General features: G+C 43.1%; 1 protein-coding gene and 1 long non-coding RNA gene across 2 annotated transcripts in view; one reads left to right on the top strand and one right to left on the bottom strand.

Moving 5' to 3' along the window:
- The window catches only part of LOC138958971 (uncharacterized), a 55,938-nt gene extending 42,471 nt beyond the window's left edge, over window positions 1–13,467 (bottom strand). The window contains exons 1-5 of the mRNA XM_070330319.1: window positions 13,278–13,467; window positions 9,512–9,657; window positions 9,001–9,214; window positions 7,320–7,462; window positions 2,457–2,632 (exon numbers count right to left, since the gene is read on the bottom strand). Of these exons, the coding sequence (XP_070186420.1) occupies window positions 2,457–2,632; window positions 7,320–7,462; window positions 9,001–9,214; window positions 9,512–9,657; window positions 13,278–13,401 (803 nt within the window). The 5' untranslated portion in view covers window positions 13,402–13,467. The remainder of the gene's footprint in view (window positions 1–2,456; window positions 2,633–7,319; window positions 7,463–9,000; window positions 9,215–9,511; window positions 9,658–13,277) is intronic.
- The window catches only part of LOC138956214 (uncharacterized), a 103,118-nt gene extending 82,161 nt beyond the window's left edge, over window positions 1–20,957 (top strand). Inside the window, exon 2 of the long non-coding RNA XR_011452556.1 lies at window positions 20,821–20,957. This is a non-coding gene — a long non-coding RNA (uncharacterized lncRNA). The remainder of the gene's footprint in view (window positions 1–20,820) is intronic.
- The last annotated feature ends 4,575 nt before the right edge of the window (window positions 20,958–25,532 follow it).

Raw genomic sequence — 25,532 nt, 5'->3', positions numbered from 1 at the left:
CGGTAAACGCAACGGTAGCGCTCTCACACACTGAGTTGTCATATTACCCGCATTCCACACATCCGTTCTAGGTCCCGTTCCCTTACCGACCAAGGACGGCTGCCACAATGGTCAGACGCTGCTGAAAGATGAAAAACAAGTCGCGTAAGGCGAAAATACAATATTTAGTCAAGTAGCTGTCGAACTCACAGAATGAAACTGAACGCAATGCAACGCAGCAAGACCGTATACTCGTGGTCCACCGCTCACGGCATAGGCAGTGAAATTGACAAGAAGAGCGGGGTAGTGGTTACGCTATGCTGCATAGCACGCTTTTCTGTACCTCTCTTCGTTTTAACTTTCTGAGCGTGTTTTTAATCCAAACATATCATATCTATATGTTTTTGGAATCAGGAACCGACAAGGAATAAGATGAAAGTGTTTTTAAATTGATTTCGAAAAAAAAAATTTGATAATAATTTTTATATATTTAATTTTCAGAGCTTGTTTTTAATCCGAATATAACATATTTATATGTTTTTGGAATCAGCAAATGATGGAGAATAAGATAAACGTAAATTTGGATCGTTTTATAATTTTTTATTTTTTTTTACAATTTTCAGATTTTTAATGACCAAAGTCATTAATTAATTTTTAAGCCACCAAGCTGAAATGCAATACCGAACCCCGGGCTTCGTCGAAGATTACTTGACCAAAATTTCAACCAATTTGGTTGAAAAATGAGGGCGTGACAGTGCCGCCTCAACTTTCACGAAAAGCCGGATATGACGTCATCAAAGACATTTATCAAAAAAATGAAAAAAATGTTCCGAGATTTCATACCCAGGAACTCTCATGTCAAATTTCATAAAGATCGGTCCTGTAGTTTAGTCTGAATCGCTCTACACACACACACACACACACGCACGCACACACACACATACGCACATACACCACGACCCTCGTTTCGATTCCCCCTCGATGTTAAAATATTTAGTCAAAACTTGACTAAATATAAAAAACGGCGGTTTGCGCAGCGTTCCATTGTTGTGGCAGCAGTCCTCGGTTGGTACGGGAACGGGACAAAGAACGGTTGTGTGGAATGGGGGTATAACTTTTGACACAGACAAACTGAAGAATGAACAGATCTATGAGGTAACCGTCTCAATGGTCCAGGCTCAGGAAACAAAGAGTATATATGGCCTGGGGCGATTGTAGCTTCCCTTCTTCGTGTCCGATAGACAAGGACAATAAATAGTAGAGCATAGTGCAATTTCATGTTGGCATCTTCTCCACTGAATAAAAAAAAATATCGATTTATCAATAATCTCCCACTTTGTGTAGAAAACACCAAGGCTGTTCATGTTTGGTATATAACCCAAAGACGGAAGACCAAAGTGCTTTACCCCACTTCTGACCCGAATCACCCCCCTCCTGCATGCTAGGTACACGTGCACTCAAGTTAATCTCTGCTTTGACCTGTGTGCCAGGAGTCGGATGAGAGAGAGAGAGAGAGAGAGAGAGAGAGAGAGAGCGAGAGCAAGATACTGTAACTGATCTCGTGAGAACGGTAACAAAACGAGACATGTCACCTCTCCGGGTGCATTGCAATAGATGACCGCTCCTGCGACCATCAAAAATCATTGTGTGCTGAGAGATATATAGAGCAAATCTCGAAAATTATTATTAAACCGAGCGTTACGCGCCCAGTTCAATAGTTCAATTTCTCCAATTGCTGTATAAATCTCTTAGCGCATTATTATTTTCTACAATACTTATCTGGGGAAATGATACAGATCTAGATTATCAATACATTTGTTCTAAGTGGATATTACCTGGGTTGGGTTTTTATTTTCAAGCTTTTAAGTGACTTCAAAGTGCTTGGGATGAGGGTGACAGACAAGACTGACAGACAGACAGACAGACAGACAGACTGCACTGACAGACAACGAATATGGACCGAAAGGCGTCGATCGTAGGGTGACGGGGTTTAACTGAAGGGTGACAGACAGGCAAACAGACAGACAGACAGGCAGACAGACTGACACACAGACAGACAGACTGACACACAGACAGACAGACAGACAGGCAAACAGACAGACAGGCAGACAGAGAGACTGACAGACAGACAGACAGACAGACAGACAGACAGACGGGCAAACAGACTGACAGACAGACAGATAGGCAGACATACAGAGTGAGACAGACAGACAAACAGACAGGCAGACAGATAGGCAGACAGGCAAACAGACAGACAGACAGACAGATAGGCAGACAGACAGACAGACAGACAATAAATGGACCTGATATCGTCGGCCTGCATAGTGACGGTGTCGGAATGGAGGGTGCCAGACAGAGAGACAGACAGACAAACAGACAACCAGTATTGACCGGATATCGTCGGCCTGCATTGTGACAATTGGAAAGGAGGATGACAGACAAACGGACGGACGGACGGTCAGACAACCAATATTGACCTGATATCGTTGGCTTTAACGTCGACGACATTGGACCGGAGATCGGCGTCCTGACACAAGTTTTTCGCTGGCAGCTGGCAGCGATATCGTCCTACCGTGGTACTGTCTGGATCTAGCGGGTAGATGTACTCGTGGTCATTGTAGGCAGCAATCGACACGGACTGTCCGTCAGGCGTCTGGCGAAGCACACACATCGTCACATCGGTTAAAAGCATAGTCATAGGAGAGACGGTTTTATCCCACGTATCAGCCTGTCCAGATCTGAGATTGTGAGAGGAATCGTTTACACGGGAAGGGATGTCCCTTTTAACCAAGCAAATATTTAAATGAACAATAACTGAAAGGCACTCATCTCGGCTCACCATCTCATATTTGGCCAGGCTTTGACATGCGATAAGACCTTCCCTCCCCTTGGTCACATACCAAAATTGAACTGCCTGGGTGCCAACTGTGTAAACGGGTATTTTGTGTTACGAATTAAAAATCCACTGGTCGTACATGTATTTAAAAAATTGTCTGTCTGTCTGTCTGGAGTCTCCCGTCAGTACGACGGTTAAGTGGCAAGAACAGCTCAGTTTCTCAAATGCGTCCGCATGTGCGAATGGAAGCCAACCCTGGGGGCACAGCGTCTCCGGCATAGTATGCAATTATGCCGCAAGGGTGTGTATCATCGGTACCAGCTTTTCTCTGTTTACTTTGTTTTTTACATTTAGTCAAGTTTTGACTAAATGTTTTAACATAGAGGGGGAATCGAAACGAGGGTCGTGGTGTATGTGTGTGTGTGTGTGTGTGTGTGTGTGTGTGTGTGTGTGTGTGTGTGTGTGTGTGTGTGTGTGTGCGTGTGTGCGTGCGTGCGTGCGTGTAGAGCGATTCAGACCAAACTACTGGACCGATCTTTATGACATTTTACATGAGAGTTCCTGGGAATGATATCCCCGAACTTTTTTTTCTTTTTTTCGATAAAAACCTTTGATGACGTCATATCCGGCTTTTTGTAAAAGTTGAGGCGGCACTGTCACACTCCCATTTTTCAATTGATTGAAAGTTTGGCCAAGCAATCTTCGACGAAGGCCGGACTTCGGTATTGCATTTCAGCTTGGTGGCTTAAAAATTAATTAATGACTTTGGTCATTAAAAATCTTAAAATTGTAAAAAAAAAAAAAACTTTTATAAAACGATCCAAATTTACGTTCATCTTATTCTTCATCATTTTCTGATTCTAAAAACATATAAATATGTTATATTTGGATTAAAAACAAGCTCTGAAAATTAAAAATATAAAAATTATTAGCAAAATTAAATTGTCGAAATCAATTTCAAAACACGTTCATCTTATTCCTTGTCGGTTTCTGATTCCAAAAACATATAGATATGATATGTTTGGATTAAAAACACGCTCAGAAAGTTAAAACGAAGAGAGGTACAGTAAAGCGTGCTATCCTTCTCAGCGCAACTACTACCCCGCTCTTCTTGTCAATTTCACTGCCTTTGCCATGAGCGGTGGACTGACGATGCTACGAGTATACGGTCTTGCTGCGTTGCATTGCGTTCAGTTTCATTCTGTACGTGAGTTCGACAGCTACTTGACTAAATGTTGTATTTTCGCCTTACGCGACTTGTTCTTTTCTGGGCTTTTCGCTACTATTTTTGCTTCAAAGGTCTTCGGTCCTTTTTTTCAAAGACGTCTCCAAAGGGGCGTGTCCTGGGACTGAGCTTCCCATTTTGCGATGTCAAGCTCACAGGCTTTTAGGTTTTCCTTCAAGCTGTCTTTGAATCGTTTGCAGGGTCTTCCTGATTCCCGGTGGCCTTCTCTGAACTGAATGTAGATTAACATCTTGGGGATTCTGTTATCTTCCATGCGGGACAGGTGGCCCGCACAGCGTGGCTGGCTTTGGATGAGCAAGCATTATATGCTAGCATATACACTATATATATATTATGCTAGAATATAAGCATTATATACTCGTATGAGACTTTTCTCTTGGTGCAGATTTTGCCTGCGAGGTATTCTTGGCGTCTCTTGTGGGGGAGCTCGAGGAGCTCAAGGAGTTCTGGATCATTCTCGTCAAACCAGTCTCTGTGTCTGCGCTGTATACAAGCAAGGGTGTCTACAGCTGCAGGCGGGGGTGGGGGGGGGGGGTGGGGAGGGGGGTGGGGGAGGATGAAGGCCTGTGGCAGGACGTCAAGCTCGCTAAAGGAACTAGATGTGCAACCTATAGCCTCTCCTTTTCCAGGTGCAGTGATTGCCGCTGGTCCTCTACCCGGCAAGCCAGACACCAGGTCCCCTACAATGGGCGCTCCTACGCAATTGTGTTCACAGCAGCACCTTCTCGAGGTGCCCCTTGTTTTTCATTAAAAAAATATTGATTTATCAATAATCTCCCACTTTGTGTAGAGAACACCAAGGCTGTTCATGTTTGGTATGTGACCAAGCGAAAGGATGGTCTTATGACACGTTAAAACCTAGCCAGACCTGAGACAGTTGACACACCTGTCACGAAAGCGGCCATACCTGAGAGTGGTGTAGATGACATACCAAGTTCAAGTGTTATTAGTCCATAACCCATGGGGGCATTTTGAACAATAAATACAATGAATACATTCATGATATATGCTAATATAGTAAATAAAAAAATAAAATAAAAATAAAAATTATGAAAAACTGTTACAAATTCTATTAATTACCTCAATCGTGGGGTGGACAGTTGGCACACCTCTGTGACTAAAGCGGCCATACCTGATAGTGGTGTAGATGACATACCTCAATCGTGGGGTGGACAGTTGGCACACCTCTGTGACGAAAGCGGCCATACCTGAGAGTGGTGTAGATTACATACCTCAATCGGGGCGGGGATATAGCTCAGTTGGTCCTGCGCTGGATTTGTATTCAGTTGGCCGTTGTCAGCGTGAGTTCGATCCCAGGCTCGGCGGAAATTTATTTCACAGAGTCAACATTGTGTGCAGACTCTCTTCGGTGTCCGAACACCCCCCGTGTACACTACATTGGGTGTGCACGTTAAAGATCCCACGATTGACAAAAGGGTCTTTCCTGGCAAAATTGCTTGGGCACAGTTAATAATTGTCTACCTATACCCGTGTGGCTTGGAATAACAGGCCGTGAAAGGTAAATATGCGGCGAGATGGCTGCAATCTACTGGCTTTATATAAAATTCCATCTCACACGGCATCATTGCAGAGCGCCTAGAACTGTACCCACGGAATATGCGCGATATAAGCCTCATATTGATTGATTGATTGATTGAATCGTGGGGTGGACAGTTGGCACACCTCTGTGGAAAAAGCGGCCATACCTGAGAGTGGTGTAGATGACATACCTCAATCGTGGGGTAGACAGTAGGCACACCTCTGTGACGAAAGCGGCCATACCTGAGAGTGGTGTAGATGACATACCTCAATCGTGGGGTGGACAGTAGGCACACCTCTGTGGCGAAAGCGGCCATACCTGATAGTGGTGTAAATGACATACCTCAATCGTGGGGTGGACAGTTGGCACACCTCTGTGACGAAAGCGGCCATACCTGATAGTGGTGTAGATGACATACCTCAATCGTGGGGTGGACAGTTGGCACACCTCTGTGACGAAAGCGGCCATACCTGATAGTGGTGTAGATGACATACCTCAATCGTGGGGTGGACAGTTGGCACACCTCTGTGACGAAAGCGGCCATACCTGAGAGTGGTGTAGATGACATACCTCAATCGTGGGGTGGACAGTTGGCACACCTCTGTGACAAAAGCGGCCATACCTGAGAGTGGTGTAGATGACATACCTCAATCGTGGGGTGGACAGTTGGCACACCTCGATCTGTGGCGAAAGCGGCCATACCTGAGAGGGGTGTAGATGACATACCTCAATCGTGGGGTGGACAGTTGGCACACCTCTGTGACGAAAGCGGCCATACCTGAGAGTGGTGTAGATGACATACCTCAATCGTGGGGTGGACAGTTGGCACACCTCTGTGACGAAAGGGGCCATACCTGAGAGTGGTGTAGATGACATACCTCAATCGTGGGGTGGACAGTAGGCACACCTCTGGGGCGAAAGCGGCCATACCTGAGAGTGGTGTAGATGACATACCTCAATCGTGGGGTGGACAGTTGGCACACCTCTGTGACGAAAGCGGCCATACCTGAGAGGGGTGTAGATGACATACCTCAATCGTGGGGTGGACAGTTGGCACACCTCTGTGACGAAAGCGGCCATACCTGAGAGGGGTGTAGATTACATACCTCAATCGTGGGGTGGACAGTTGGCACACCTCTGTGACGAAAGCGGCCATACCTGATAGTGGTGTAGTTGACATACCTCAATCGTGGGGTGGACAGTTGGCACACCTCTGTGACGAAAGCGGCCATACCTGAGAGTGGTGTAGATGACATACCTCAATCGTGGGGTAGACAGTAGGCACACCTCTGTGACGAAAGCGGCCATACCTGAGAGTGGTGTAGATGACATACCTCAATCGTGGGGTGGACAGTTGGCACACCTCTGTGACAAAAGCGGCCATACCTGAGAGGGGTGTAGATGACATACCTCAATCGTGGGGTGGACAGTTGGCACACCTCGATCTGTGGCGAAAGCGGCCATACCTGAGAGGGGTGTAGATGACATACCTCAATCGTGGGGTGGACAGTTGGCACACCTCTGTGACGAAAGCGGCCATACCTGAGAGTGGTGTAGATGACATACCTCAATCGTGGGGTGGACAGTTGGCACACCTCTGTGACGAAAGCGGCCATACCTGAGAGTGGTGTAGATGACATACCTCAATCGTGGGGTGGACAGTTGGCACACCTCTGTGATGAAAGCGAGCACACCTGAGAGTGGCGTAGATGACATACCTCAATCATGGGGTGGACAGTAGGAACACCTCTGTGACGAAAGCGGCCACACCTGAGAGTGGCGTAGGAAACACCTGTCTTCGTCTGGTAGGGAGTGTAGTCCACCTCCAGGGTCAGCTTCTCGTTTTCTAAATCCGGGCCAACTGTTCAGAAAATAAACAGAGACTAATTGTGTTGTTGCTGAGGCTGAGACAGTTGCCTCGTCTTTGACCGAATGTGCAAATAAAATACATTTTTTAATCAACTTTGCTATAGGGGAGACAAGTACGTGTTATGAATGACTGGGTGTGCAACGCTACTTGGATATATATAGTATACAGACTGGAATGACTGGGTGTGCAACGCTACATAGATATATATAGTATACAGACCGGAATGACTGGGTGTGCAACACTACATGGACCGCAACACGGTGGCCTAGTGGTAAGGCGTCCGCCCAGTGAGCGGGAGGTCGTGGGTTCAAACCCCGGCCGGGTCATACCTAAGACTTTAAAATTGGCAATCTAGTGGCTGCTCTGCCTGCCGTCTGGCATTATGGGGTTAGTGCTAGGACTGGTTGGTCCGGTGTCAGAATAATGTGACTGGGTGTGACATGAAGCCTGTGCTGCGACTTCTGTCTTGTGTGTGGCGCACGTTAAATGTCAAAGCAGCACCGCCCTGATATCACCCTTCGTGGTAGACTCGGCGTTAAGCAAACAAACAAACAAACACTACATGGATATATAGTATACAGATCGGAATGACTGGGTGTGCGACTTTAACGACCTTAGGGATATCCTCCTTCCTGTGAAACAGTTCTTACTATCTCAGATCTACCCATACCTGTACGTGGGATACGAACATCCCTCCCCTTGGACACATAGAAAGTGAGCAAAAAAATGATTGCACCCATTTTCGTATCCCAACTAAAACATTCATTGCCGTGTCATTTCACTCAAACGGTATATGCCATTAAAGGCCCTTCATTTGGCTACCGGGAACACGTTTCAGATGAAAGATTGCTGAAAGTTTCGAATCAATCCATTTAGGCATTGCTGAAATAAAGCGCTTTTTGTCATGGTTCCCCTCTAAATGGACGCAAAATCCTCTCGTTTTCTACTGTTCATGCGCTCAACACCTGCATCAGTAGGAATGACATAACACAAGAAATACGCCAAACAGCAAAACAAAACAACCTGTTCTGGATAGATCAATGATCTTTCTTTATTTTCGTATGTAAAAGTTGCCAAGCTGTGCCTATACTGAATTTTTGTCGATTTTTTAATTGGTACCTGACGTTATTGTCAAGTCGATTTGGGGGGTACCCTTACTTCGGTGGCGGTCATGTGATACTTGAAACAGACATCTTTGATCCGAAAAATGTGTAAGGTAGCCAAGTGAAGGGCCTTTAATGGCCTTTGAATAAAATGACACGGGAATGAATGTTTTAGTTGGGGTACGAAAATGGGTGCAATAATATTTTTGCTCAGTTCATATTAGTGGCTTTTAACAAAACCTTGTAAACAAAAAATTCCCGCTCTGCTCAGGAAGCAGCCAGGATGTTGTTTTGGGTCTGTACGTGTTGAAGCGGAGGAACGGTCTTATTCCTTGTAAGAGTCTGACCAGATCTCAGATGGTAAGCCGAATCGTTTACACAGGAAGGACTGAACTGTACTTTAAATTGGGAGACCCAATCACTGACCCATGACAAGTAGTCTGGCAACGTGCGTGACGACCAGCTGTGACGACTGGTTTTGCAACGTGACCTTGACCTCGATGTCGCCAGTGTCGAAGGCCGAGACGTTGTTGATGGTGATTCCTGCACTGCCCACGTGACCCACCCTGGAGTCAGTGGCATTGACGGAGTCCCCAGGTAGCAAGGAAGCCAGCTCTCTTTCCTCGGAGGTGGCTCCAGACTGCAAGGAAGAAAACTCTGTGATCATTGCCGTCGTCGTTATTGTCGTCGTCTTCGTCATCATCAGGAGCAGGATCGACGACACCACTACAAATAAGAGTAAGAACAACAACAACAAAAACAACAACAGCAACAGCAACAGCTGCAGCAACAACAACAACAACAACAACAAACGCAACAAACAACACCGACAAACACAACAAACAACAACAACAACAACACTAGCTATAGCCTTTTGAACACTAATTCTGTTGAAAACAGTCATGTTAATAAAGATTTGTCCGCTGCTCATGCTCACCTTCCATGTCCACTTGATGGATACAATGTTTTCGAGGGGGTCGGTGGTTAGGTTCCAGGGCACGCTGAGGTTTTGACCCTCACACAGATCGTACTTCCTCACTTCTTCCACAGGGCCCGGGGGGACCCAGCTGAGCGCATCCACACCTGTCAAGAAGCAATCACACATCACTCAACATGCGGATACAAGTAGGACGTAAGAGTGGATTCTCCCAAGATAAACGCCAGATTGAGTGCTTCCCCGCAAAATTCAGGGAATGCAATTATCTACATACAAAAAACTGAATTGGTCACGTTCTTCCAATTGAAGCAAATGCAAGGTGGAAGTCTATAAATGTTGCGTGAAAGATCAGCGGAATACGGGATCCTAAGTTTGGGCAGCAGAGCTTGGGGGGGGGGGGGGGGGGATTTCAGTGGGTTTTGTTTTACTCGGTATGCAGGCATGAGGGTGTTTGGGGCGAACACAACCAGAGATCAGGTACGGTTATCAGGCATTTTGAACAGATTTAACTAGAGTTCGCATGAGGGTGTTTGGGGTTTTGGGGCGAACACAACCAGAGATCATATAAGGGTAAGAAACGTGACTAAAATTTGCGTGAGGGTGTTTAGGGTCTTTGGACGAACACAGGCATAAGATCATGGGTATTAGGCATTTTGAACAGACTTGACTAGAATGTGCGTGAGGGTGTTTAGGGTCTCATTGGAAACCAGATCACAGGCTCCATTATAGTATAATTCGGCCTGACCGAAGCAGGGAATGCGTTTACCAGTAATTTCTAGGGTTTTACTGGTTGAATTTCGGAACTAATATCGAGATTGGAAAAACGAATTGAGCAACCAGTCAGATGTGGCTCACCGATCAGTCATTTACTGACCACGGTGACATACACTTGGTCTTTAGACAAATTATTGCCGGATAGAAACACTTCGAAAGTTTTATTATGAGTTAATTCTAATATATGCTGACTGTTAGCAAATGATAACAGGCATGTCGAGAAAAAAGATATCAAGCATGAGCCTTTTAGGCGAATCAATGCTGATATCGTTTGTGAGACATGTCTGTTATCATTTGCTAACAGTCAGTATATTAGAAATAACGGTTTAATTCGACCAAAACAAATTTCGAAGCGACCGCGGAAATTTGACAGAACAGCCGCAATGGGAACTTGAGCGCTCCTACCTGATTATGCCTGTCAGTCAAAGAATTCTCGTGACCTGGTTCAGCCAATCAGAGTAACACACCTGACGTGATGAATATTCACAAGTTAAATGCGTTTGACACACAACAATCTCACAAGATAAACCATGTTGAACATGCGTTTCGGTTGCTTCGTTTTTTCTTGTTGAACAGAGAGCGACAGATTTAGAACCGACTCCAGACGGATGGAAAATGACCTCAGTAAAGATACATTTGACGTAAAGCGAGGGACGCAATTTCACTTGATTTTTCCGAACTTTGATAATTTAGATTTCAAGTGAGCGGGTCGGCATTGCACACTCAGGGGATGGGCGGTGCCTTGCTGTTCCGTAAAGCACCCACCGACAAAACTCGCTTTTCGGTGTTTTTTTAAATAAAGAGATTATTTTTGACAGCATTTGAAGTGTCATTCTTTAAAATAAATCACGCTGACATTGTTGATTTAAATTTTTACCTGTCTTGTTAATTTTTAGCTTGATAAACAAAAAGGGTCCCTACCTGAACGTTATAACATTTAGAGGGTCACCTAGAATCCGTCCTGATTGGTCAAAAAGCCATATGGGGCACAGAATTGGTAATAAATGCAAGTACTGACGAAACTTTGCTAGGCCTGTAAACACGCTTGATATTTTAGGATGATTCTGCGTGACCGCAGCATGTTTTGAGAGGCACGCAGCGATAATCGCTGTCGGTGCGAAACAGCGTGAACTTTTTCCGAAACATTGCGTCACATCTGAACAAATACGTCCAACGATCATTTTGCTGGAAGAACGTCAAGCATATTAGAGGGCCCAAAAGGGGGGGGGGGGTATCATCACGATCACGGGAAGGGAAATTTTAGCTTTCACGATCACAGTTACCTTGATTTTTGTTTTCACGATCACAAACACCTTGGCGAATAGAGGATCCTATTACCAATTCAGTGCCCCATATGGCTTTTTGACCAATCAGCACGGATTCTAGGTGACCCTCTATATGAGTTATTTCTAATATGCTGACTGTTAGCAAATGATAACAGGCATGTCGAGAAAAAAGATATCAAGCATGAGCCTTTTAGGCGAATGCTGATATCGTTTGTGAGACATGCCTGTTATCATTTGATAACAGTCAGCATTACTAGAAATAACGGTTTCATAACTGTTTGTTTCGACCAAAAGAAATTTCGAAACGACCGCGCGAGTTTGACAGAACAGCCGCAATGGGAACTTGAGCGCTCCTACCTGATTATGCCTGTCAGTCAATGAATTCTCGTGACCTGGTTCAGCCAATCAGAGTAACACACCTGACGTGATGAATATTCACAAGTTAAATGCGTTGGACACACAACAATCTCACCAGATAAACCATGTTGAACATGCGTTTCGGTTGCTTCGCTTTTTCTTGTTGAACAGAGAGCGACAGATTTAGAACCGACTCCAGACGGATGGAAAATGACCTCAGTAAAGATACATTTGACGTAAAGCGAGTGACGCAATTTCACTTGATTTTTCCGAACTTTGATAATTTAGATTTCAAGTGAGCGGGTCGGCATTGCACACTCAGGGGATGGGCGGTGCCTTGCTGTTCCGTAAAGCACCCACCGACAAAACTCGCTAGGGGGGTCCGGGGGCATGCCCCACCCCGGAAAAAAATGTCTCCAAAGAACCCAGATGGTGCAATCTGGTGTCATCTGAGCTCCAAGTTTGCCATTCAATTCTGTTTTTATAATCAGTTTTTAGTACCAATTTTTGTTTTTTTGAAGAAAAAAAATATATACATGTATTATATGGTTTAAATTTGTTAAAAAATTGATCTGTTGAGACAAACAGGAAAATGTAACTTGTAACACAATCTGTGCAATCTGGTTTACTTTCAAACATAAAAGTTCAAGTAACTGAGGCGGGCGGTAGCAGTGCGTGAACAAAGTACGGAAAGTGTTCGCGGGCTTTTGCGCAAAGGCAAAAGTAACCGGTACTTTTTTTGTGTGCCTCCCCCCTTTATTGTTTCGGCGGACACTTTTGCTTTTTCGGCGGAACAAAAAAAACCAAAAAATAATAGGCGGAAATGCGGACAATTCCCATGCCTGATATTAGTAAAATATTCTAAAAGTTTCAAAGCATCCCACCTTGTCATTGCTGAAAAACAGCCCTTTTTGTCATGATACCCTTAAAAAATGACGCAAAAAGTTCCGTTTTTGATTGCTCATGCGATCGACACCTGCATTAGTAGAAATAGCATTAGCACACAAAATACGCAAGTTAGCTAAACAAAACCAGTTGTTCGGGGTAGATGATTGATTTGGCTTTCTTCTCGCATGTAAAAGCGGCAAAGTTTTGCCTATTGTGATTTTTGGGTCGATTTTTAATTCGGCCCATCCGTTTTTGTCCAGTAAATGTTGAGAGTACCCTTATTTGAGCGGCGGTCACGTGATCCCTGTAATCCGAAAGGTAATCCAGATAGTCAACGGCTTTAAATAACTCGCATATGAAGTTTGAATGAAATGACAGGGGAATTAATGCTTTTTTTTTGGGGGGGGGGGGGGCCAACAAATTTGTTGCAATAATTTCTGGGCGAAGTTTTTGTTACTCACCTCCTGGTACAAGAAGCAGGAAAGGAAAAAGAAGAGCATGGGCAAATATCCACATCATTGTGTTTGAAATGCGGACAGCTTCAGACTTCGGAATTTCAGTCGCGATCCAAAGCAGCTTCAGCATCAACCGACTCCTTCAATCTGTAACGTCTTTCTCCCCGGAGTGATTAAGCTTCATATAGTAAGCTTATCAGCAATCTAACGTTTGTTTTGTTGCCTTCAGTTTTTGCGACAGTTTGAATTGAAGAAAGTGTTGCCAATGAACGTGCGATTGTGTGTGTGTGTGTGTGTGTGTGTGTGTGTGTGTGTGTGTGTGTGTGTGTGTGTGTGTGTGTGCGTGTGTGTGTATGTGTGTGTGTGTGTGTGTGTGTGTGTGTGTGTGTGTGTGTGTGTGTGTGTGTGTGCGTGTGTGTGTGTGTGTTGACTATGAAGAAAACAAACAAGGGCTGAAAAAGGAACAAAACAAGGTCACGAACCACTTTGGAGTTGTCAGTGTAGAACAACAGCCAATCATTTTCATGTTTCCATAGCAAGAAGTAAACAAATAAAAAACGCTGGCGCTGGACCCGAGTACTCTTCAGACTGGCTCGCTCCCCCAGTATGAAAGTTTTTGTCTTGTGCACGTGGATTTAAAAAAATTATATATATATGTTTATTTATTTTACACAATTAAAAAAATTATTAGAGTAAAATAAAACATTAAAACGTTCATAATAAACAATAGTAAACAAGAATTTATTAAAAAAAAAATTTAAAAATTAAAATAGACCGCCTATGCCGGGAATCGAATCCGGATCACTTTGGCCATAGTCGGAAACGCTTTCCACCAAGCCAACAAATCTGACATTCGCCAGTGAACTCAAATGCCTATACTCCTCACGCAGTGGTACACGCACGCAAAGCACGCACGCACGCAAAGCCTGGTGTCGCTGGCTTGGCTGGGCGGTTTATCAGCCGAACGGCTGTTCTATCCCACCGCGAATCGCGCCCACCGTTAAGAGTCGTTTTTGTCGATTATTTCGCATTTAGGTCCCAGGTAACATTATGAAGTTTTAATACGATCAATCGGACCTATATTATCAAGTTAGTGTATCAACTTTTGAAAGAACTGCGCCCAGTAGCTGTTAAGTCGAGACAGACAGACAGACACACACACACACACACACACACAGACAGACAGACACACAATTAAAGTCTGCTGGACCCTCCTACTGCGTACTCGGGGATAAACCGTCAATGAACAAACAGGCGACACGTTTCGAAATGCTTTACTCCTTTAGAGTTGTTCTCAGTGTAGTAGCCTACACTAGCCAATCATATCCATGTTTCCATAGCAACAAGTAAACAAATAAACAGCCAATGAATAAACAGGCGACACGTTTCAAAATTCAATTTTCATTATGTTCCCCATCATTCCCGCAGGATAACGCAGGTTAAAAAAATGTAGGCTACTCATATTCACATCCATGGCAACAACAATAAAAACAGATTTCCGAAGCCGCAGAACAAGTTCAAAACTATAGGCCTTCTGATCATTTTGCTTCGTTGAAACCAAGTCCTGATAATCGCCAAGTCCCTTATTGTTGGAGGTCCAAGCCATTTCAAAGAAATTGCTAGGGAGGGGTGGGGTGTATAGTGGTTGTGGTGGGATGGGGTGGTGGTAAGTAACAGTCATCTGGTGATGCGGATAATGTATCCTGATATCAAACGTCATCTGACAGATAAGGCTTTACCTCCACATACCAAACACTCAAGAGGGCCCCAAAGGGTTTAAAATCGTGATCGTGATTGGTGTATTTATATTTAGTCAAGTTTTGACTAAATATTTTAACGTAGAGGGGGGAATCGAGACGAGGGTCGTGGTGTATGTGTGTGTGTGTGTGTGTGTGTGTCTGTCTGTGTGTGTGTGTGTAGAGCGATTCAGACTAAACTACTAGACCGATCTTTATGAAATTTGACATGAGAGTTCCTGGGTATGAAATCCCCATACGTTTTTTTCATTTTTTTGAAAAATGTCTTTGATGACGTCATATCCGGCTTTTCGTGAAAGTTGAGGCGGCACTGTCACGCTCTTATTTTTCAACTAAATTGGTTGAAATTTTGGTCAAGTAATCTTCGACGAAGGCCGGGGTTTGGTATCGCATTTCAGCTTGGTGGCTTAAAAACTAATAAGTGAGTTTGGTCATTAAAAATCTGAAAATTGTAAAAAAAATATTTTTTTATAAAACGATCCAAATTTACGTACATCTTATTCTTTATCATTTTCTGATTCCAAAAATATATAAATATGTTATATTTGGATTAAAAACAAGCTCTGAAAATTAAATATATAAAAATTATTATCAAAATTAAATTGTCCAAATCAATTTAAAAACACCTTCATCTTATTCCTTGTCGGTTCCTGATTCCAAAAACATATAGATATGATATGTTTGGATTAAAAACACGCTCAGAAAGTTAAAACGAAGAGAGGTACAGAAAAGCGTGCTATCCTTCTTAGCGCAAGTACTACCCCGCTCTTCTTGTCAATTTCACTGCCTTTGCCGTGCGCGGTGGACTGACGATGCTACGAGTATACGGTCTTGCTGCGTTGCATTGCGTTCAGTTTCATTCTGTGAGTTCGACAGCTACTTGACTAAATGTTGTATTTTCGCCTTACGCGACTTGTTTTTACCTTTCTGTGACCGTGATTGCCGAAATCTCCATTTCTGTGATCGTGATGGGACTTTGCCCGTGATCCGTGATGACAAAAATATCAAGTCTCGTGATCGTGATTGTCATTTGTTTTCGTGATCGTGATGGTCATTATTGCAAAGCATTTTATTTTCAACGTACATTTTTTCACAGCTGTATATAATCACTCTATGAGTATGATCCTCTATTTGTCAAGAAGCTAATCCCGATTGAAGGGAAGCAACAACACATGTAGAAATATGATTTTGACAGCGATTGCTTCCCTTTAAGAGAACCAATCACACAAAAAAAGAGATCCAATCAGAAGGCGAATTGCAAAAGTCTGGCAAACTTCATCCAATGGAAGGGCTTCGTGCTAAAGTTTTGAGTGCATTCAGTCAAATTCGAATTCGAAGATCAAAAATGGCGTGCAGCGGTACTGTCATCGAACTTCTGTTATATTTTGTGGATTCAAGCCAGACCAAAGCAGGCGGCGAGAATGCCTTCCTTGGTGGAAAGGTCAGGCTACGGGTCCGTCTTTCCGAAGACGAAATGTCAAGGTATGTCATCTATCAGGGCCGGGCTAGGTAAGTACTAGAGGGGGGGGGGGGGGGGGTTACAGATGAGGGTCCAGGAGGCGAAGCCCCTTGGTGGGGGTCCATGGGGCGAAGCCCCCGTGGTGGGGGTTGCAAGAGGGCGAAGCCCCCTTGAAGCTGAACGTTTTTTGATGTTTCTGGAGGGAAAGGAAGCCTCTCCTTGAACGAAAAAGGTAAATTCGACAGCAAGCTGTAGACTATAGGCAATGAAGAAGAATTGAGATTTTAAGGACTCATACTTTTCATCACAAAAATCGTGGAAGAAAAATGTCTTTCGAAAGGGGGTGAGAGGTGCGATTACTCCTCGGATTTCATGATGATCCAGATGCAACCCCCCTCCCCCCCCCCCCTTCCTCCCCCACAAAAAAACCAAAAACGTTTGGGAGGTACATGCCAGGGGAGGGGGGGGGGGATTGCGCAACCCCTGTAACCCCCCCCCCCCCCCGCTAGTCCGGCCCTGTTGCTCTATGACTGTTCTGAATGTAGGCAAAGATCTTGAAATTTGTTCAAGATCTTTGAGTTTGATTGAGATCATTGACATTGTCGACATTGCCACTGTCACTTGCTCAGTGTGACCTCGACTTGCTCGAGTCTGATAGAGTCTGCGTGTAGCCAAAACCGAAACTAGAAATGTGTTTTTCATCCCAGCAACGTGGACACGCTTGGCACAGATTCTAATTGTCGCTTCTTTGCATTAAGCTTGGATTTATTTCAGCGCCTGTAAACTTATCAACAATGGGTTAAATTCAGGAACTATGGCGGGGAGACGTGCCAGTTTGGGTCACTTGATCCTCATGTCAAAGTCGACCAAAGTCATGTTCGTTGGGGATTTTGTTATTATAGACTCTACCATCACACATACATGTACTTTAATTTGAGAAAATGGGTTTAAAAGATTTATAGCTCTGGAAATGTGAAATTGTGCAAGTATATATTCATGTGTGTGAGTGAGGGTGTGGGAGTTGAATGTGTATGAGTGTATATTCCTTCACCCACCTTCATGATTCCTAGACTGACCTTTAGTCAGGATTATAGACTCTACCATCACAAATACATGTACTTTAATTTCAATCCACCCAATAGTTTTTGAGAAAATGGGTTTAAAAGATTTAGACCTGGAAATGTGAAATTGTGCAAGTATATATTCATGTGTGTGAGTGAGGGTGTGGGAGTTGAATGTGTATGAGTGCAGGGGCAGATTAGGGGGGGAGGGGATACTGGGGTTCCGGAACCCCCCCCTCCCCCCGGCTGTCAAAAATAAAATGATAATACTAACTTTAAAAGAAATAATGAGTGGCTGCTGACACCAGTTGATCATGTTTAAAATCAAGGATAAGCAATAAATTGTTCATAAAATAGCTAAATCTCTTCAGCTTCTGGGGGGCTAAGCTGGACCCCAGGTTGTAACCCCCCCCCCCCCCCCCTCTGGCTTAACTGCTCCGCCCCTGGAGTGTATATTCCTGTGAGTGTCTGTATGAGAGAGAGAGAGAGAGCGAGAGAAAAAAAATGAAAACAACATTCTTGTTACTGATTACAAATCATAATATGTATTTCTATGTGTGTATGAAAGAGAATTTTTTTAAAATAATAAAAAAAAGTGCAACAGTTGTCACTTTGTGTTGAATAAACAATAGATCCAGAGGAGCGAATTACTGTGTGGTTGTCACTACTTTGACACGTGCTTTCTGTACCTGCAACTTTTACCGTGACCGTGATTTGCCACTGGTGTTCGTGATCGTGAAAACAAAAATCAAGGTAACTGTGATCGTGAAAGCTAAAATTTCCCTTCCCGTGATCGTGATGATACCCACACCCCCCCCCCCCCCCCTTTGGGGCCCTCACTCAACCCTGGAGCCATTTCAAAAGTTTCGGATTCAAAGCAAGCTAAGATACCCAAACTTAACCCAAATAAAGATCAAGGAACGATTATGTTACAAGGGTCTGGTGAATTTAACGAACCTGAAGAATCACACACACACACACACACACACACACACACACACACACACACACACACACACACACACACACACACACACACACACACACAAACACCACACACACATGCTAGCGCTGTTTCAAAATCTGCCATGCCCAAAAATAGATAAAAGTATACCTTCAGAAAATGTAAAATGATGATCCTCTTGTGAAATCAGTTGCATTAGAACATCAACGTGCACGCATGTGCATGGGCGTGGGTTTGTGTGTCTCTCCCTCTTTCTCTCGCTCACACACATTTTGTCATTCTTTCTTATGTTGTTATCATTAAATCAATGTTTCTATGTATTATATGTAAAACAGTCTTTTTTTGCGAATTACTGTGTGGTTGTGTTTACTTTGACACGTGCTTTCTGTACTTGCAACTTTTACCGTGACCGTGATTTGCCACTGGTGTTCGTCCAATAGTTTTTGAGAAAATGGGTTTAAAAGATTTAGACCTGGAAATGTGAAATTGTGCAAGTATATATACATGTGTGTGAGTGAGGGTGTGGGAGTTGAATGTGTATGAGTGCAGGGGCAGATTAGGGGGGGGGGGGATACAGGGGTTCCCTTCCCGTGATCGTGATGACACCCCCCCTTTGGGGCCCTCACTCAACCCTGGAGCCATTTCAAAAGTTTCGGATTCAAAGCAAGCTAAGATACCCAAACTTAACCCAAATAAAGATCAAGGAACGATTATGTTACAAGGGTCTGGTGAATTTAACGAACTTGTGTTTTCGTCGATGTAAAAGTGAACGTCAAGATCTGCATGACTTGGACAAGAAAGAACGAGAGTTAAAAAAAATATATATATTGACTGGCTGGTATTGACGTTCACTTTGACATTGACAAATTGTGTGAGAGAGAAAGTGAAAGGCAGAGAGACACACCAATACTAACCCATACAGGCCTTCTTCTTCTTCCTCTTCTTCTTCTTCGTGCATGGGCTGAAACTCCCACGTTCACTCATGTTTTTGCACCAGTGGATTTTTACGTGTATATTGCCGTTTTTACCTCGCCATTCAGGCAGCATACGCCGATTTTGGGAAGCATGCTGGGTATTTTCTTGTTTCTATAACCCACCGAACTCTGACATGGATTACACTTTCAGTACATGTCCTAATTTTAACTGATCTACTGATGCACCGTAGGCCTACATACAATGCTTATGGGGGAAGTTCGCGACAACTCCCGAAGTTTTGAGTGACATCGGACGTACTTCCCTTACTTTCCTATGCATGGGCCGGAAAAAGGGTTTACTTCGAAGCAAAGCGAGGAAGTAACTCAGGGTAGTTTGCGACTACTTCTAAAGTTTTGAGCGACATCGGAAGTACATCCTCACTTTCGCATGCATGGGACGAAAAAAGCCTAGTTAACTTTGGAAGCTAACGAGGAAGTAAATGAGGGTAAATGTACTTCAGCCAGACCCAGTAGTAAACACGCTACTTCCACAGTTTCTCAGTGCAAAAAGGCAGGGCTTTTCTTCAGTTTTTCATATCAAACCGAGCTGACGCAAATGAAAGTTTTAAAGATAGAAAATAGAAGGAACGTGACAAGTCGCGTAAGGCGAAAATACAACATTTAGTCAAGTAGCTGTCGAACTCACAGAATGAAACTGAACGCAATGCAACGCAGCAAGACCGTATACTCGTGGCATCGTCAGTCCACTGCTCACGGCAAAGGCAGTGAAATTGACAAGAAGAGCGGGGTAGTAGTTGCGCTGAGAATGATAGCACGCTTTTCTGTACCTCTCTTCGTTTTAACTTTCTGAGCGTGTTTTTAATCCAAACATATCATATCTATATGTTTTTGGAATCAGGAACCGACAAGCAATAAGGTGAAAGTGTTTTTAAATTGATTTCGACAAATTAATTTTGATAATAATTTTTATATATTTAATTTTCAGAGCTTGTTTTTAATCCAAATATAACATATTTATATGTTTTTGGAATCAGCAAATGATGGAGAATAAGATGAACGTAAATTTGGATCGTTTTATAAAATAAATATTTTTTTACAATTTTCAGATTTTTAATGACCAAAGTCATTAATTAATTTTTAAGCCACCAAGCTGAAATGCAATACCGAAGTCCGGGCTTCGTCAAAGATTACTTGACCAAAATTTCAACCACTGAATTTGGTTGAAAAATGAGGGCGTGACAGTGCCGCCTCAACTTTCACGAAAAGCCGGATATGACGTCATCAAAGACATTTATCAAAAAAATGAAAAAAACGTATGGGGATATCATACCCAGGAACTCGCATGTCAAATTTCATAAAGATCGGTCCAGTAGTTCTGAATCGCTCTACACACACACACAGACACACACACACACGCACGCACGCACGCACATACACCACGACCCTCGTCTCGATTCCCCCCTCTACGTTAAAACATTTAGTCAAAACTTGACTAAATGTAAAAATCGTATCTTGTGCATGCATTTCGTGCAAATTTCCCTGAATACAAACCTGAGTTGCCAGCTTTGACTTTTGTTTGTTCTGGGTCAGTTGGCCACCACTCTTTCATCACGGTTCCCGCTTATACGAGGGGGTTAGGCCTACTGTGTTTCTATGAAAATGGGCGTCGTTGCCGTGTGTGTGTGTGTGTGTGTGTGTGTGTGTGTGTGTGTGTGTGTGTGTGTGTGTGCGGGTGTGTGTTTGCGTGCGTGTGTGTGTGTGTGGGTTTGAGTGTAAGTTTCTGCTGTTGTTTTTTCGGTATGATGATGTACTATGTGTTGATTGCGTATGTATGGGGGTTATGATGTAATGTATATGTATGATGATGTATTCTGTGTCGATTGTGAATGTATGGTGGGGTGGGGGGGTATGATGTTATTTAATGTACGATGATATATTTGGTGTTTGATAGTGTATGATTGTTTGTTAGTTGTAGATTATAGTACGATGTTTGATGTTGTAATGTTTGTGCAATATGTTATGATGTAATGTGTGATGATGTATTCGGTGTTTGATAGTGGATGTATGCTTGTTAGTTGTAGATCTAGTACGATGTTTGAGGCTGTAATGTTTGTGCGGGTGTCATATGTAGCCGTACGAGGGTTCCAGTGTGTGAGTTGTGCATGGCCGGGCTCTAGAGTGCTGCATGAATGAGTAAGTGCATGTGGAGTTGTATGGCTGGGTGAATTGTGGGTTGCGTACGTCCGAGGGGCACATGTAGCCTGTGTGTCTGAAGTAGTGGGTATGTGTGCGTAAGGGTGTGTTGATATTGAACTTCAGTTGTTGCTTTGTAAATGTCTATGTACCAGTGTATTATGTCTTGCCACACACATGCCAAATTTCCTTGTATTGATGAGGACAATAAAATTTCTTGTATCTTGTTGTATCTTGTAGAGTGTCGTGGTTACGGGTGGTTACTAAGATGTTGATTGGTTGTTTGAAATGATTTCTGTCACCCTGGCTAAAGTTTGATTATGTATGTACATGCCAGGGTGTGGAGGAGAACTTTGAGAACTTCGGAAGAGTGTGGACGTATTTTGTAGTTTTTTTGTATTTTGTAGTTTTCAGTTTGACAGAATAATATGATAAGACCAGAAATGATATTAATAAAAAACGCTCGCGCTGGACCCGAGTACTCTTCAGATTGGCTCGCTCCCCCAGTATGAAACTTTTTGTCTTGTGCACGTTTAAGACCAAGTGATTGATCTGTGTGAATTACAGGCATTCCCTTTGCTATATAAATACATTGCATGCGAGCCGAGGATGTGCGTGGTGACTGGCCTTTCTCTTTTATTTGTTAGTAATTTGATCACAGTGAAAATGCACACACACACACACACACACACACACACACACACTCTCTCCCTCACTCCCTCTCTCTCTTCCTCTCTCTTTTACACACACACACACACACACACACACACGAGTATATACAGACTCATGCACGCGCACGCACACACACACACACACACACCGCGCGAGAGAAAAAGACGTCAAAGACTTTTGACCGTGACGTAATCTTTTTATGACGCTATATTTCTCGTCAATGTGTGACGCGTTCGGCTGTTCTATGAGACTGCCTGTCTGGCTGTGGCTCCGCGAATTCCCCCCGCCGCCAAGTCGTTTTTTTGTGGTTTATTTCGCATTTAGGTCCCAGGTAACATTATGAAGTTTTAATACGATCAATCGGACCTATTATCAAGTTAGTGTATCAACTTTTGAACGAACTGCGCCCGGTAGTTTCCCTGCAATAAGCTGTTAAGTCGAGACACACACACAGACAGACAATTAAAGTCTGCTGGACCCTTGTACTCGGGGATAACATTTTTTATTGAGCAGCCTAACCAATTTGAGGATAAATTATTTTTGTTAACAGAACCGCACCCGGGCCTTTGGAAGGCCATTGAATTTGCACCATCTGTTAAAAAAGCACAGTTAAGTGTTATAACTTGGCCTTCAAGAATCGGTTGGATGATGATATCCACATTTTTTATAAAACTGAAATGAAATTCGATTTTGAACTGAACATAAATTACATATATATCCTGAACAAGTTATGCAGACCCAATAAAACAAAATGTTGAACACATATTGATGGGACGATTTATGGGCTTTTACGGCCTGCTCCATTTGCACCGTGTTAATTTTGTGGAACCCCCTCCACCCCCAACATCGCAGAACTTCGCGGACGGACATAAATTATGAATATGCATTAGATTCCTTCACTCAAGTGCGCATGCACATTACATCATTTAGTCGCAAAATTATCCGTAAATCATTAATGTCAATCTTGGCGCTCAGCACCTAACTTAGAAACATTCTGTCAAGAGTAAAAATGTTTTCCTCTCTCCGTGGTCGTATCATCAGCGTAAGTCAATGTTTTGTGGGCATAGACAGTGAATTTGTGAGGTTAGAGAGTACCATGTAACTAGAAAACAAACATGGCGACCGAGCCGCCAGTGGCGATGGATGAGGGAGAACGCAAGATTGTCAATGAATTCTGCCACCATTTGGAAAAATCGAAGCAGCTTTTCAATGGCTTGAGGTTTGACTTGTTTCTACGTTCTTTTTTTTTACTGCGTTGTTGTACTGTATGCATGGTGAATTGCCGTTCACTGTGCTGTCGTATCTGTGTCGGCTGCTACACCCGTGTTGTTCGCTGTTTTACCACCGGCGTAAAGTGGAGTGGAATCTCTCTCTCCATCTCTCTCTCTCTCTCTCTTCTCTCTCTCTCTCTCTCTCTCTCTCTCTCTCTCTCTCTCTCTGAGTCTCTCTCTCTCTCTCTCTCTCTCAGACTGTGAAATCTGCCCGTGGGCAAGTGAAGATATCCGAGGCAGACTTGCCAAATTGATGTATCCACGGAGAGGGTTCTGTCGTACTATTAGATGGCAGCTGATTCAGTGATTGTTGTATCTCACTATTTGCACCATGACTGGTTTTGTTGGTGAGTGTGCTGCCACAGAAACACGGTTTTCAATACATACCCGTCAATCCTTCAATTCTCCATAGTTGTATTTCAGCTGGGGTTATTCAGGTTAATGTCCGGGGCCAACAACTATATCTTCACCAATTAAGTGCCATGCACACAGACTTTCATTGTGAACCTGGGATTTTCAGTGCAAGTTTTTCAGTGCTGTTTCACTTCAGTGTACAATTGCACATGCAGTTCCCATACCAAAACTTGTTCTTGAATGTCCACACTGGTTGTTGTTGTTTTCTAATGTAAACCTTGCCAATACTACAAGTAGTCGTATTGCCAAATTTTATTTAAACCTTGTCACTTCGCCGGAATGTATTAAGTGGACATAAGGTCGGGTTCGGGAAAAGAGATTTCTTAGAAAAAAGTCTACTCTACAAAGACTGAGTTTTACTCTTCACGACATCAACACTCAAACAACTTTCACTACTACACAGTCGTCAAGGCAACACACTGTAATTTACCTTTAAACATTTATTACCTTTTCTTCACTTTCACTAACACTAACACTAACACTTCTTTTCTTATACACAACTTCGGTAAAAAACAATAACTATTAGCTAAACTAAAGACTTGAGGAAAAACATAAACTAAAACGCAGCTCTGAAGGGGAGGTAGGAAAAGTGCCCCTGAAAATACAATGCATAACACTCATAAACACACTATAACAAAACAAATGTAAATAGTAAACAACCTGACAATAAGAACATAGGATTAGAATATACAAAACGAGACAAACTCTTATGACTGATGACAAAACTTGAGCGCTTTAGAACTGAAAAGTATGTCATGTGACGCACGACATAGGAATCAACATTGACAAGAAAATGTTCAATCACCATCTATGATAACAACTTTCTTTTAAACATGAACAAGAAGTTGTGTTTTGAGTTGCATATGACTAAGTGCAACAAAGTCAAATCAAAACGTCACTACGTCCACTAGTGATGAATTAAAAATACACCACTCACAGAAGAACCAAAACACTTGAAGCCTCAAGTTCTTCGATATGACTAAAATACATTTCAGCCTCATCTTACTCAGCCATACTGTACACAGTGTCACAAAAGAACTGTATCAGCATACACTAACACAAATGTGATTCCACTCCATCAAAACAGTCCCAACTCCATCAGTCAAAATCAGACTCCTCAACATTTTCGACCATCACAAAGTGACAAATACAAATAGTAACCAACAGAGAAACTTGATACAAATTACAAACATAACATTTCAAACCACAGAACACTTTCCGATACCTCACACAGGTTTTTTCCCAAACTCAAGACCACATGGCCACACAACAGACAATGACATACCATTTTCTATCTACTGGAATCATCTTCAATATTATTCATCCATGATTTATCTTTGCATCTAGAAATACAAGTAAACGGTTTGTGTGATCATCTCCAACAGTATTTTCAGTCTCTTACCTGAATTAGGAGCACTTTAACCCCCATGTTCTAGCCACCCGAAGCCGGTGCCATCTCTCTCAGAACATCATGCCATCAAAAAGAGAGAAACCCCACTTCCAGACATGGGAACTCAAAAAGTTGGAAGGTGGTT

Source organism: Littorina saxatilis, linkage group LG2 (assembly GCF_037325665.1).
Source record: "Littorina saxatilis isolate snail1 linkage group LG2, US_GU_Lsax_2.0, whole genome shotgun sequence".
NCBI lineage: Eukaryota > Metazoa > Mollusca > Gastropoda > Littorinimorpha > Littorinidae > Littorina > Littorina saxatilis.
The sequence above is the reverse complement of the archived record's forward strand: the minus strand, read 5'-3'. Positions and strand labels throughout refer to the sequence as shown.